This window comes from Eucalyptus grandis, chromosome 4 (genome assembly GCF_016545825.1).
Source record: "Eucalyptus grandis isolate ANBG69807.140 chromosome 4, ASM1654582v1, whole genome shotgun sequence".
NCBI lineage: Eukaryota > Viridiplantae > Streptophyta > Magnoliopsida > Myrtales > Myrtaceae > Eucalyptus > Eucalyptus grandis.
Window position 1 is genome coordinate 29942530 of NC_052615.1, and position 13046 is coordinate 29955575.

Below are 13046 nucleotides of genomic sequence, written 5' to 3' on the forward strand. Positions count from 1 at the left end.
CTTGAAAGGAAAATCCTAGAGGATAATTAAATATATAAACACACGCACCTTTTAGTGACTAAGGTGCACATTAGCAATAATTTATTTATATAATATATATATGTACGCGCGCGCGGGCACCTTTTAGTTTATTTGCAATGGTTTACTTTTCTTACTGAAATATCTTCCTCCGAAAGTGCATCTCTAAAGTTTTGTACCCAAAAGTTTTTCATTTAAACTTACTAGTACACGCTGATATTCAGTGTTTTGGCTCGAGAATAAGAACTTCATTATGAAGTAGTTCGATTCATTTAGAAGCTAAAAATTGTGCACACCTGCAGTACAAAAAATGTTCCAAGTTGTGACAGATCAACTAACAATCTTCATCAAAGTACAGGTGATAATTTCACTTTTGCCCTGGAGAACAGTCTCCCAATTGACATACCAAGACCCGACTGTTGACTCATGGAGGGAGGATCAGTGTCTAATTTCAAATAGTCTAGGGATTGGGAAGGTAAGAAAGCAAAAGGTCCAGACTGTCAAATTCCAAAAGATTCAGAGTTCAGGAGATGTTTAGACAGTTTCTTTTGACCTTGCACGGTCGAAAGAAGAACGTATGAGGAAAATATCTAACTTCTGAACTTCGCTTTATCTTTGGTCCGTCCGGAATTTCATGTTTTTGCATGGTCTTTAATGCAAACATCCAATGCATGGCAATTGTAGTTGGGCCACCATTTACGACGAACTCATCCTCCGTTAAATATTTCAATGACCAGCCAATTCTTGATCAAATACAACAGCTCAACTTACATGCCGGATGCAATTCAAAAAGGATCGTCGATCTGCAGGAATTTTGGGCCGCTTCCCATGCTACTACGATAAATATAACCTTTGCAATTCAAAAAGAACCACCCCCCCCCCAAAAAAAAAAAAAAAAGAGCACTCAGTGAGATCTATCATCTTCTGCTTTGTCGAGCGCCCTCGTTCACTACAAACACCGACCATGTTACCTTACAGAATAGGAAAAGGCTGGGCATTCTTCAGATTTACAGCTTGAGGTGATCCCTAACCTTACAATGCCGAAAATGCAAGCTGCGCAATGCACCGGCTTCATCGATAACCAAGAAAACTCATTTATCCCTGCACTATCCTTTGGTACTGCACTAATGACTTTCTGGTAATCTGCAGACCCGCAAAAAAAAGCAAGATGAGTCATAGAAACTCGTTACAACACGAAAGTTTAGTCTGTACTGCAAACAACCCCACGTATGTCATGCTGAGAATATGTAATGGCATGATAAGTGCAAGAAACAATAGCACTCTCTTTCCAAGTGAGATCATGTGAGTTGAGCATCACCTCCCTAAATTGCTGTGGAAAAAAATATCAATTTCAACTTTGCCACCTGGTTATTTAACCTAAGGCAATACACAAATACCTCCGAAAAAACTAAATCTGCTTTGATTTAAATGATAATCACCCAAATCAGATTATATCATGTTATTGCAATAGAAAATTCACTTACCGCCACGGAAATTCACTTGTGTCTATTCCAGCTTGATGAAGCTCATCAACATACTGTAATGCTTCTCGACACTCTTCCCTATCATCAAAAAACTCCTTTTTGTCACCTTCCATCTGGTAACTTTCATGGCCTTTGCCAGCCACCACCTATATCAAAGATGTAGTAATCAAAGATAAGATCGGAAGAAAATGGGAACAATTAAAACAGAATGATGCAAAAGTACTGAGGAACTTCACACGTGATATTTTTATCGACCCTTCAAAGGTGCACTTATATGTTGATTGACAAAATTCAATGCATAACTCCAAAGAGGAACGGTTAAATACACTACATCCCATAAAAAGCACTGTAAAATAAGCTTCTCAAACATACACATCACAAAAATCAACACTAACAAATGCACCCTCCAAAGGGAGGTGCCACTGCTTCAAACCATTTTGCAATTATTAGATGCTTATCTTGTTGAACATAGAATGATGTTAAGCAATTACTAGAACAAGAGTACCAGGAAAAAGGCCTGAAAAACCTACCACCATATCACCTTCCTCACCCATAGCTACAGCGGCACGTACAGCTACTCGTCTAATATCATGCAAAAATAGCCTGTGGCCATTAGGTAGAGGTGGATAATAGTCGTTCTCCCCATATTTCAAGTAGTCCTGCATTGTCCATCCGACTCCAGCTAGCATGTCATCAAGAATGTCCACTGTTGACAACAGAGCAGTTCATTGTTGTTAGAGCTTCAAGGAGAAATTAACCTACATATACAAGTAACTCCATTTACCCTACTCACATGGATCTTCATTCTTTGGATTGTCTGATGTCAGCATTGTCACCTCACTTTTATCGGTAGCTATTTTTGTCATCATGGGTCTGTTCCCTCTATCACTCTCACCAGCACAGCCAATTACTGCACAGGACACGGCAGGTAACAGTCAGGTGTAAAGAGTAGTTCCAGTTTTCAGAAAATTTGACTAGGGATTGATAACAAAACATGAAATTCAAAGAAAAAAAAGCAAAACAATGTCAAAGTTTGGTTTTTTCCAACTTTTCAAAATGTACGACACTGAATCCGATTACATGCTTTGAAGCACATAAAAAAATATAAGGACAAATTGCAGTTGATTGTGAAGTCCATCAAAGTGGCATCTGTAATCATCACCTTTTACCAGAGTTGGAGCAAGGAGATGATCTTTTTATTTAGAAAAGGCATTAGACATGTGACTATAAGAAGCCCTGCAAGTGCAATCCTGTATTAAGTCAAAAATGGCAACATGAGCACACCAGTTATAATCCTCCTTGGCCCAAGCTCTCGAGCAGAATCAAGAAGTCTGGAGAGGGCATCAGGGGTATGAGCGTAATCCACAATCACTCCGAATGCTTGTTCCTCGTCTATCAGCTCAAACCTACCAGGAACTGCGTCAACTTCCTCTATTCCTCTAACAATGTCCTCTAAGGGTGCTCCAACTGCAATCCCAACCGCCACAGCTGCAAGTATATTGTAAATATTGTGCCTTCCGAGCAACCCAGATGATATTTCTAATATCCCATTAGGAGTGTTAACTAAAACCTGAGTCTCAAACAAGGAAAGTTCAAACTTCAGTGGATGAACATCTGCATTCTTATTTTCCATTGCAAAAGTGACAACGGGCACATCTGGGTTTCCTTGTGCCATGAAGAAAGGTGCATTAGGGTCATCAATGTTAACAATCTTACGATGCCTTTCAGGATCAACCATCCTCGAGAACAACTTGGCCTCAGCAGCCTTGTATTCCTCCCTAGTTCCATGAAAATCCAAGTTGTCGTGCGTCAAGTTTGTGAAAACCGCAATGTCAAAATCAACCTCGTTATACCTCCCCACAGCCAGTCCATGTGAAGAAACCTCCATAGCAATTGCTTCAGTCCCATTGTGAAGCATCTTGGCCATCAAGTTCTGGACCAACACGGCATCTGGCTCTGTGTTTGGCAACTCCAACTTATTATCCCTGTGCACATAATAAGCTACCGTGCTTAACATCCCAGTCCTCAATCCCATGGCCTCGTACATCCCTTTAATCAAATATGAGGTGGTGGTTTTCCCATACGTCCCCGTTATCCCAATGACTGCCATATGCCTTGAAGGTTGCCTATAAAACGATGCCGCCAGAGCAGGCAATACGGCATTCGTGTCCTCCACAATCACCAACGCCTTACAACCCAAAGTCTCCTCTATATCAATCTCCTTACTGGCTACCACAGCAACCGCACCTCTCTTATCAGCCTCACTCAAGAACAAATGCCCATCAGTTTTCCTCCCAACACAGCACACAAACAGATCCCCTGAACTGACCACCCGCGAATCATGTTGAATCCCCGTGATCTCGACCTCCAAGTTCCCATAAACCGAAACTGGGACAACCTTGCTCTCATCCAAGAGCTCGGCCAGTGTGATCCTAAACTTGGGTTCCACTATCCTAGCCTTAGTCCTACCATAAGCATCGAAATCCAAATCGAACGAAGAATCCGACAAAGACCCGCCATTACTCCTACTCAAATTACCACTCACCTCATCATCAAACTCCCCTGCACCGTCATCAGCATCGTCCCCCTCGGAGACGACTCGCAGCCCTTGAAGCTCCTGAATTTCCTCCAAGTCCACGACCTCTTCCGGCTGCAACTCCTCAACCGCATCGTCAGCCTTCCCCTTCTTGGAATTCGGCTTCAGCAGGCCCTGCTTCACGAACTCCCTCCGCTTCAAAGCGATGGCCTTATCAATCTCCCCGAACAAATCGTCCCCGGCGTCCCCCGCCGACTGGCCGCCCCCCGGCGCGTCGCCCCCGTCCTCGGGGGCGTCCTCCACATCGGCGATGGCCGCGAGGTACGTGGACCGGTGCTTCTTGAAGTCGTCCTCCTCGATCCTGCGGGCGCGCGAGGCCTGGCGGTGGATCTGCTGGAACTTGGAGACGCCGTGCTCGGCGTCCTCAGGGGCCTCCGGCGGGTCGTCGTCGGCGGGGTCCGGGTAGGACTTGCCGTCCGGGGCGAGCGCGTGAGGCGGGCCGGGGCCGGGGCGGCGGACGGAGAGGAGGAGGAGCGGCGGTCGGCGGTGGCCTCCGGAGGCGAAGCGGCGGCGGCGCCCGGGGTTTAGAGAGAGAAAGCTCGGGACTTGAGGAGAGAGAGAGCGAGGGAGAGGGAAGGAGGTGACTGAGAGAGACATGGATGGTGGAGTTAGAGAGAGAAAGCGAGTGCAGGAGAGGGTTTTAGGAAAAAATGGATAGCGGGTTTGGCAGTTGGAAAGAGAGAGAGAGAGAGGGAGAGCTTTTTCCGTGTCACGGCCGGTGACGTTAGGTTCGTCACTGTAGTACCGTTTTTCTACGGGCCGGGCTCATTCCAAACCGTGGGCCCAGCCCATAATTTGGGCCCAGACATCGGGCCTCGGGCGAGCCTTGTCCAAAGTGCGGACCCAGTTTAAACTATTTTCCAGGGAGCCTCTCTTCATGATCCACCGAGTCGGGCCACGGGCATGACCCACGAAGCGGGGGGCCCACCTGTTCCTAAAGATAATCAATCTTTTCTTTTTTCTTTTTTCTTTTTTCTTTTTTCTTTTTTCTTTTTTTAACTTTTATTTTGAACAACGGTGATGCAAAGAAAAATCACTGCACAAGTAAACTTCAAGCCCCGTCATACACAAATATTTTTAATTTTAATAAATGAATTCGTTCTGTTAACATATATGATATTTCATGACTGTTTATATAAACAATATTTTGCACCAAGAGCATGCCTTACAATTATATAAATCCTATTTTTCTCTTTGAGGCTCATTTTTTTGGCATAAAGAGTGTACCTTCTTACCACGGAGCATCCCACTCACTTCTCTTATGGCCCAATACCTTAAAAACCGTCAACCTTTACTCTAGTTCAAATTATATCCTAGACCTTTTTTTTCGTCTCATAAAAACCCCTCAACTTTTGGTTCAATCATAATCTTACCCTAAATTTATCTTTGTTTCATAAAAAACCACCAACTTTAAATCTAGTTCTCGAGCAATTAGAGTTAACCTTCTTCAACTCTTCATTTTAAGAGAGCTTTCCTTCCATCTCGCTCGAAAATCTTTGATTTTGCACTCATTATTCACTCATTCCTTCATCTCTTGCAGTCAAAGAGTTCGCACTCAAGACACTTTAACAACTCGTGTTCAAGAGTTTTTCATCTCTTGATTATTAAGAAAAATCTTGGACGGATGGCTAAAGAGTACAGATTTTAGACTCAAGTAAAAGTTTTTTTTTGGTAAAACTCAAGTAAAAGTTTGCGATTTCTTATGAGATAAAAAAAAATTAGTATAGATTAGGACTGGACTTAAAGTTGGAGTTTTTTTAAAATACAAAGTAGAATTTTGATTAGACTTATAGTTAGAGATTTTTTTTCAATCAAAAAAAAGTTCAGAGTAGATCTAGAATTATACCTAAAGTTAAAGGTTTTAAAGGGTATTAGCCCTTCTCTTGCTCCATCTTTCAGCACCATTATGTTGACCCCAAAAATAGAAAATGAGGGAAAAGTATTCCTGGGTTTCTAGCTGACGTGAGAACACTTGAAAAATCACCATGACTTATTTTCAAAAGTCACTCTCCCATTTGCCGTCTGGCTGAGCTAAACATGGTGGGAGCAGTTGGGCAGAAAAATCACGTCAATGGTGACAAACGTCCATTACGGACAACGCGACAAAAGATATTTCGTTCGGGGGTCGCCGTTGAAGTTACAATTCGAGTTGACAATTCAAATGCATTTTGCACATAACATTCAAGAAAACATGGGCTTGAACAGTGGAATGGACCATTAGATCATCGCTATACCACGGGACAGTCGGCCACGTTGTCATTTCGTACAAATTAGGCAAAAAATGAAGGTTCAAATAGCTAGGAGGAGTTCAATCTAAGTCAATTTTTCATATTGTTCTCAATAATTGCTAGCGCTTTTTTACTCAGAAGCTTTTTTACCCGAGAGACTCATTTCTGCTGTGTAAGTACATTGTAATGTTAGTCTATATAGAAGAAGAGGTTGAAATGAAGATAAAAATTCCGGTTAATCTTTGTACAAGAGTTGCAAAAACAATGATATTAACTTGATCAAAAGTGCATGAAATGTCGGTGCGGTGATGCCCAAACTTTATCCCCTTTCCACAATTTATTTCAATCGAGTGATATTTTTGTTCTGGCTACACTGTTTTTAACGACTACTCTGATTGACAGAACCTAGAAATGCCACGAATTTAACTACAAACCGTGTAAACTGCTCTCCAAGTTAACACAAAGGCACGTCAAGAAGCAGTTTTCTCATATATCGGAGCACAATGCACGGTATTGAACGCCCCATTTTTAAGAACATCCGCAGCAGCAAGAAAACAGATTTAAGTCATTGATTTCTTTTAGGTACAAAGGCATGTGATGAACGTCTCATATTAAGTACAAATTACAAAATGTTTGCAGAATTCACCTTCATTTTATTGGACTATCTACCGAGAACAACTGTCGTGAAGAACTACTCAACAGGCTTCTACAGTGGTCTTGCAATACAAAGGACTACGCTAATATCACCGTGTCATGTAAACTGACATGCAGTTGCTAGTATGGAGATGAATTTCCGCATTTCCGAGCGAATCTCCATAGTGCTTGTTTGATTGTTGCAGCAGACATTACCGTCGATCCTGTGAACTGGAAATTAGAAATGGAAGTCATTAGAATACGAGCCATCTCAACCATGGACAACATGTTCAGGTCCACATAGGATGTGCTGTGCATCTATTATATGCAATCAAGTGCAGCAAACTAAATGAAAAAATGATTGATCCTGCCAAGACATTACAGCTAATCGTTTTCTTCTTTCTGAAAACTGCAAACAAAAGTATTACTTGATTCCTACCTTAGATTTAATGGTCAAGGACAGAATCCCGTCGATGGTCGATGACTGAACTGAGTGAGAATCTAAATGGAGATTGTTCACCTCGTTTATGATCTCGAGCAATACTCCCTCTCTCGAAGAGCACCGCATCTCAATTAGCACAGTCCTATCGTTAATCTTGACTGTCAAATTATCAGCAGACACATCTCTCTGCACTACAGAATTGGTCTCCAGCTCCATGCTATCAATGTTGCTGGCCTTCCTCTTGTTTCTGACCGGCTTCTTGCCTGAGCCTGTCACATGGGTCCCGCAGTTATCGGAAGTCCGCTCGACCATGTCATGGGGCTTTCTTCTCGATTTCGCTTCTACTTCCATCCCAATCCCCCAAGATTCCAACTCTTCAACCTTCCTCTGGAGCTCCCTCAGGTACGCAATGGTGTCGTCTAATATAGACAGCTTGTCAACCTGCATCACATGCAGTCACAAAAGATAAAAAGCCATAATAAGAGATTCTGGAGACAAGCTACAGTGATCACTTTGAGGCACCAGAGAAATTTTCAAGTACCTTGCTGACCGAGGGAACCATGGATTTCAGTACACCCAAGCGATCGTTTATTTTTTCCTTTTGCTTCCTTTCCAATATTGCATGGTTCAGACCAATTTCATCAGCCTCCGGCCTCCAAACTCCATTTTCCCCGCCATCTTCTAAGGGGGACTGAAGAGCATTATCATACATCCTTGGAACTTGAAATAGGATTCTCTTCAGTACCTCTTGCGGTGTCCCACCTTGTGTGGTTTGCCGAGATGGAAACCATCCCTTCTTCCAAGCGACAAAACTCGACTCCCTATTACCCCTTTGAAAATGTGGCCCAACGATCAACTGGTGTGACGTTCTCAAAAGCGATGAAAGGACACTCTGGTAATGTACATCATCAATTTCATTCTCCAAGATGGTTGGCTTCTCGTAACCACATCCTTGAGGGTCATTTGCCTTGTCATCTTCTTGGACTGACCTTAAGTTTGTAGGTTCAACTATGGTTTGGGATATGCAATCGCTGGAGTTCACAGAATGGTGTAAGCAGTTGCTATACTCATCATCCATGAACTGCCAACTCTGTGCTTGAGAAGCTACTCCATTTATCACTTCAACCACAAATGAATTCTCCGGTAGCTGATTGGCCTCAAAACCATTTGAGCTGGTGTCTGGAGAAGCCATATCCAGTTCTCTTGCCACAGGAACCAATTTGACATCAAGAATGTCGTGATCGAGAATATCAACATCGTCTTGGTCTATCGTATCTCCAATAAGAGCACTGAATTTCTTGGAAGCTATTGGGTATTGGATTTCCAGAAGAGTACCTTTGACTTGATGGATGACACCAGGGTCCTCCGAAACCTTCGCAAACAATTCCATTAGGGCCAGTTGGCTTAAATTGCATTTGCATCTTCCAAAAACAGAGAAATTCCTCGTAAATGAAACTACAGTGAGATACAGATACCATACCTGGTCGGTCACACCAAGCTCAATCACGCCCCCTCGAAATGGAAAGCACACCACAGTCTGAAACTCAGAAAAGATAAGATATCAATTAACATCAATCCAGGGGACACGTTTACACTGGCTGGTGGTTAGGTCAGGCTCTCTACTAGCTATTGACAGTTTGAGAACCAGAGAATTAGCAAAATCACTTGCTTACTGACTACAACCACGATATGTATTTTCAAACTGTGAAAGAGGAAATGTGCCATCAAGCAGGGGGGGAAAGTAAACCAGGGAAAACAAGCCAACGCCTGAATCGTCTGGCCCACTAGCCCCTTGTTGTGTAGTTGAGCAATTGTTATGGGCATAGAGGTACCAGCATGAGTTACTTTTGAAGGACTCAATCACTTCCCACTCAGCATCTTTTTAAGTGAACATTAATGGATTAAAGTACATACGGATGTTAAGATAAGCTAAATTCTGCTCATTCTAAAGCCATCAGTTACTTTTTGAATTTGCAAAAGCATAATGGATGCGACTGGCCAAGGTAGTCCTGCCGTGTCAACAGTAAGGGTGGATATGGCACTCAAATACTAATGATCTCACATGGGAATTCACCCTCCGCTTGGTCTGGGTGGCTACTTGAATGAGTGGATGACATGAGAGATAGCTAAAGACATTTTAAGAACAACTTTAGGGTTTTGGTTCACATTATTCTGGAAACAAAAAAGTACCTGAATGGATGCACTCTGAGGAGGATGGTCCCACGGGTTTGATTTGTGCAACAAAATCAAACACAAAATTATGTCAGTGGTTTCCAATCATCTTGAGCATATTAGAAAATCCTTGCAGATCAGAAAACGTTCATGAAATTTTTTTATCTCAAGCAAGATCATCACGAACCTTTGCCAATAGAGAGCGAGTGAAGACTTTGCTATCTGCATAATGGGCATTGCAGAGCCAGGTAGGCTGGCCTGTAGTTAATGTTCTTCCTGGCAACCTGCAGCATAATGCAGCTAAAGAATTACCATTATGACCCTCAAGAGACAGACCTCTGGCACATTAGAATCATGGCAAACAGTTCAGCTTCATTGCAATTTGCATCAAAACTCAATAATCTGGGTCAGATTGTGCAGGTGCAGAGGGTGCAGACAAGGAACAGTAGACTGTCTATTAAAAGTCTACGCATTCTAACATAAGTGTAAGAGACGAGAAGAGTGGTCAGTGATTACCCTTGGCCAATGTCGTAGATGAACGACATGCAAACCAAATAATACCACTCCGCGTCAGTGAGATCTTCAGGGGACAATGCTGCTGAAGGCCTTCTAACTTGTGGGCTGGATTCACCAGCGGATAGAGACTCATATAGTTCCCTCAGTTGCTCGCTTCTCTGCATACCAATCTGGTCAGTATTAAGTTCCACAGCTTGAATTGTTTTCCTGGTTTTGATGTCTCCATTGTAGTACCCATCACCCCACTCCAAGACCCTGCAGTGATCACATTGCAGACCACATTCAGAATCACAATCAAACACTCAACCCTTCACCACCAAAGGGCTAATTCAATTTGTTGAAGTAATGCCGGAATTAACAAATACAAGAAAAATAATTAAACAATAAAAAAAAACAATTAGCTATTGATTTTCCTTCCCATAAAAATATATTCCCAATCACATAATAACAGATAAAGAACTTTAATTAATCGACAAAATCCAGACTTCTCAGATATCATGTGAGTAAGAAAAGAAAGATATCGAGTAATAAAGCTAATTCCTATAATTGAATTTTCAGAAGAGACAGACGATGGAATGTACAATAATACAAAGCAAGCATTCACAGAAAAAGGAAAAGAAAATCAAAACATAGAATGTTTCACCAAATTGGCTCCTTGCATCTGTCCCCCACATTTTGTAACTGCAAACCACACTCACCACGCTGCACTATATCCAGAACCGTAAGAGGACAAACTTTGGAGCCAGGACAAAGTGTTGTGGTATGAAATATGAAAAATAATGGATCTTTTCTGGTTAGCATAAAATCAATAGCTATTATAATTACCGAAAATAGAAAAGGAAAAACATGTTTGAGATGAAACTATTAGTACCCAGGCTGTCTGGTTGAGATGGACCAGAAGATTCCGTAGCTCCATTGGATTTTTCTCACAGCCAGAGCAAGCTGTTTCTTCAAATTCGCAGGAATTTCCCCCTGGTTCTCCATTCCACTTGCCATACTCCACAATAAACTAATAAAGCAGCAGAAATACCTCTTTTTACTTTATTTCTTTTGCACTAGCTTTCTTCCTCTTGTTCTAGAACCTTCAATCTTCTATCAAGAACCAGGAAGAAGTAATGTAACTGTTCCGGATTGCTTGCTCTTGCATCCGGAAAGCAATGACCCAGATGGGTTTTCCTCAAGTACTCTCCTTCAAAAGAACGAACAAGCAATAATTCCAAAACGAAAGAAGAATATACTTTCGCCCAGGAAGATGTTCACTGAAACACGAAGAGAAGGTCAAACTGGAGACCTTATGTTCAGAGCATCAAATGAGATGATAAAAATAAAAAATAAAAAAACACAAAGTGTGCCGTTTTTCTTGGGCTGGCCAATAACTTCAATCAACGCTGGAGGGTTGATGAAAGAAGCGGACGATTTCCTGTTAGTAACTGGTAGGTAAATGGGTCGAATTCCACCACCAGAAATCGGAGGAAGACATCAAGATGAGCTTTGCATATGTGGGTTCAAGGCATGAACATCAAAATGAGTCGATTTCACCAGAAACGGAAAGGAAAAAAGAATAGTCGTGAACCCTCATCGGACGACACCGACGAAAGGTCTTTTAGTGGTGGGGAAAAGCATCAGCAACACTAGCACCGTGTTTCTTGTTTTGAAGCTCCTGAACCATAAACCAGACCAAAGATCTGCCCTTTCCACCCAGAGAACTAAAACAGCCACGGCCCTACGAGGAGACCCCCACCCCGCCTCCCGAAAAAATAATACCACTTTCTTGCAATGTGGGCACTTTAATTTCTGGCCAAAAAGAATATCCAAACGGCTCAAGATTGAGTCTTGCAATAATAAAGAGCTCAGAAAAGTCGTATGGACAAAAGGGACTCCAACCCCCCAAAAAAAGAGAACAAAAGGAGAGAACTTGACAAGTTGCTTGAGCTGGCCCCCCGGTTTCTGAGCTGCCCAGAAGCCCAGAACTGACGAGGATTCGAGAGAGATTCTGAAGAGCTTCTCTCGGAGCTCCTTCAGTCCACTGTCAATGGCGATGCTCGCAGAGCAGGAGAGAGAGAGAGAGAGGGGGAGGACGTGGTCGAGACGCAGTGGTCACATGGGGAAATTTAAGCGGCTGCACGGCCGTCGTATATCCTTGATGGTGGGATTTGGTAGGGGGAATTATAACGAAAAAACCAAGAATAATTATTGTGTTCATATGTGCGTATGGACGTGCGGCGCGTGTCCTAGAAGGAAAAATCCCATATTTTCATACGTATGGACATGGCGGTGCTTGTCCTAAAAATCCACATTTTCCCACTCCCACTTTTTGCATTTGCAATAATATTCCCCCTGTTCTTTCTATTTCGCTCCGACCAAAATGGCCCCTGACCATGGCAAACCATTTTGATATATATTATTTATTTATTTATTTATTTATTTATTCTGAAAGTTGTTTTTATCATCAACCCCCAATAGAATCCGAATCCCAAAAAATGAAGACAAACCATATGTTGCCAATGTATAGAAAAGAATTCATTTTCTAACGATTAGAGATATTGTTGTTTTGAGAGAAAACCCGGAGCAGTTCCTGTCCCATTTATTGATTTTTATGGTTTGAGATCATTATGCTCTCTCCATTTTTTATTATTGACGGTATTTATTTGTACAATGAAATTGCTTCGCCAAGCCTAGGAAGCTCTCTATGTTTTGTTCAATTTTTATGAGACCCATGCACATGAAGATCCGTGTGACGACTTTTGAAAATTTCAAACCATGTATACCATCCTTCTTTTATGGAAAATTTGTACCAATCACGTAATATGTCTGCTTTCTTTTAAAACGCTTATATTATCAGAAATGATTTGCTTTATCTAAAGTAAATTTCAAACACTATCCTTCTATGGGAAAAAAAAAGGTAAAATTATGTGCTGTTTATCATCATATGTGCATAAAGATCCATCATAGCACAA

The 13046-nt window shown here is 42.0% G+C and overlaps 2 protein-coding genes across 3 annotated transcripts; both read right to left on the reverse strand.

Moving 5' to 3' along the window:
* Positions 1-713: 713 nt before the first annotated feature.
* Positions 714-4757, reverse strand: LOC104441742 (UDP-N-acetylmuramoyl-L-alanyl-D-glutamate--2,6-diaminopimelate ligase MurE homolog, chloroplastic). 2 transcript variants are annotated; one of them, XM_010054949.3, is made up of 5 exons: positions 2787-4756; positions 2296-2412; positions 2033-2208; positions 1503-1648; positions 714-1161 (listed from the first exon to the last, which is right to left on the reverse strand). In XM_010054949.3, the coding sequence occupies exons 1-5, from the start codon at positions 4693-4695 to the stop codon at positions 1143-1145; spliced, it is 2367 nt and encodes a 788-aa protein (XP_010053251.1). In that variant the 5' UTR covers positions 4696-4756; the 3' UTR covers positions 714-1142. The 2 variants fall into 2 exon arrangements, 1 of the variants encoding a protein (XP_010053251.1); XR_005550612.1 differs by lacking the exons at positions 714-1161; positions 1503-1648 and having other exon boundaries at positions 2191-2208; positions 2665-4757.
* Positions 4758-6867: 2110 nt separating this feature from the next.
* Positions 6868-12208, reverse strand: LOC104441743 (transcription factor EGL1). Its single transcript, XM_010054951.3, has 8 exons — positions 10961-12208; positions 10090-10344; positions 9761-9857; positions 9592-9606; positions 8882-8938; positions 7943-8773; positions 7399-7842; positions 6868-7190 (listed from the first exon to the last, which is right to left on the reverse strand). The coding sequence occupies exons 1-8, from the start codon at positions 11083-11085 to the stop codon at positions 7101-7103; spliced, it is 1914 nt and encodes a 637-aa protein (XP_010053253.1). The 5' UTR covers positions 11086-12208; the 3' UTR covers positions 6868-7100.
* Positions 12209-13046: the final 838 nt, after the last annotated feature.

Bases quoted from the DNA above. Each gene is read 5' to 3' on its own strand.
- LOC104441742 (XM_010054949.3), bottom strand. From the start codon at position 4,695: ATGTCTCTCTCAGTCACCTCCTTCCCTCTCCCTCGCTCTCTCTCTCCT. The intron at 2,413-2,786 runs GTGTGCTCATGT...TGTCCTGTGCAG, and splicing joins GCCAAGGAGGATTATAACTG to TAATTGGCTGTGCTGGTGAG. The intron at 2,209-2,295 runs GTGAGTAGGGTA...TGTTGTCAACAG, and splicing joins TCCAAAGAATGAAGATCCAT to TGGACATTCTTGATGACATG.
- LOC104441743 (XM_010054951.3), bottom strand. From the start codon at position 11,085: ATGGCAAGTGGAATGGAGAACCAGGGGGAAATTCCTGCGAATTTGAAG. The intron at 9,858-10,089 runs GTAATCACTGAC...ATTATGCTGCAG, and splicing joins ATCTACGACATTGGCCAAGG to GTTGCCAGGAAGAACATTAA. The intron at 8,774-8,881 runs GTATGGTATCTG...TTGTTTGCGAAG, and splicing joins AGCTTGGTGTGACCGACCAG to GTTTCGGAGGACCCTGGTGT.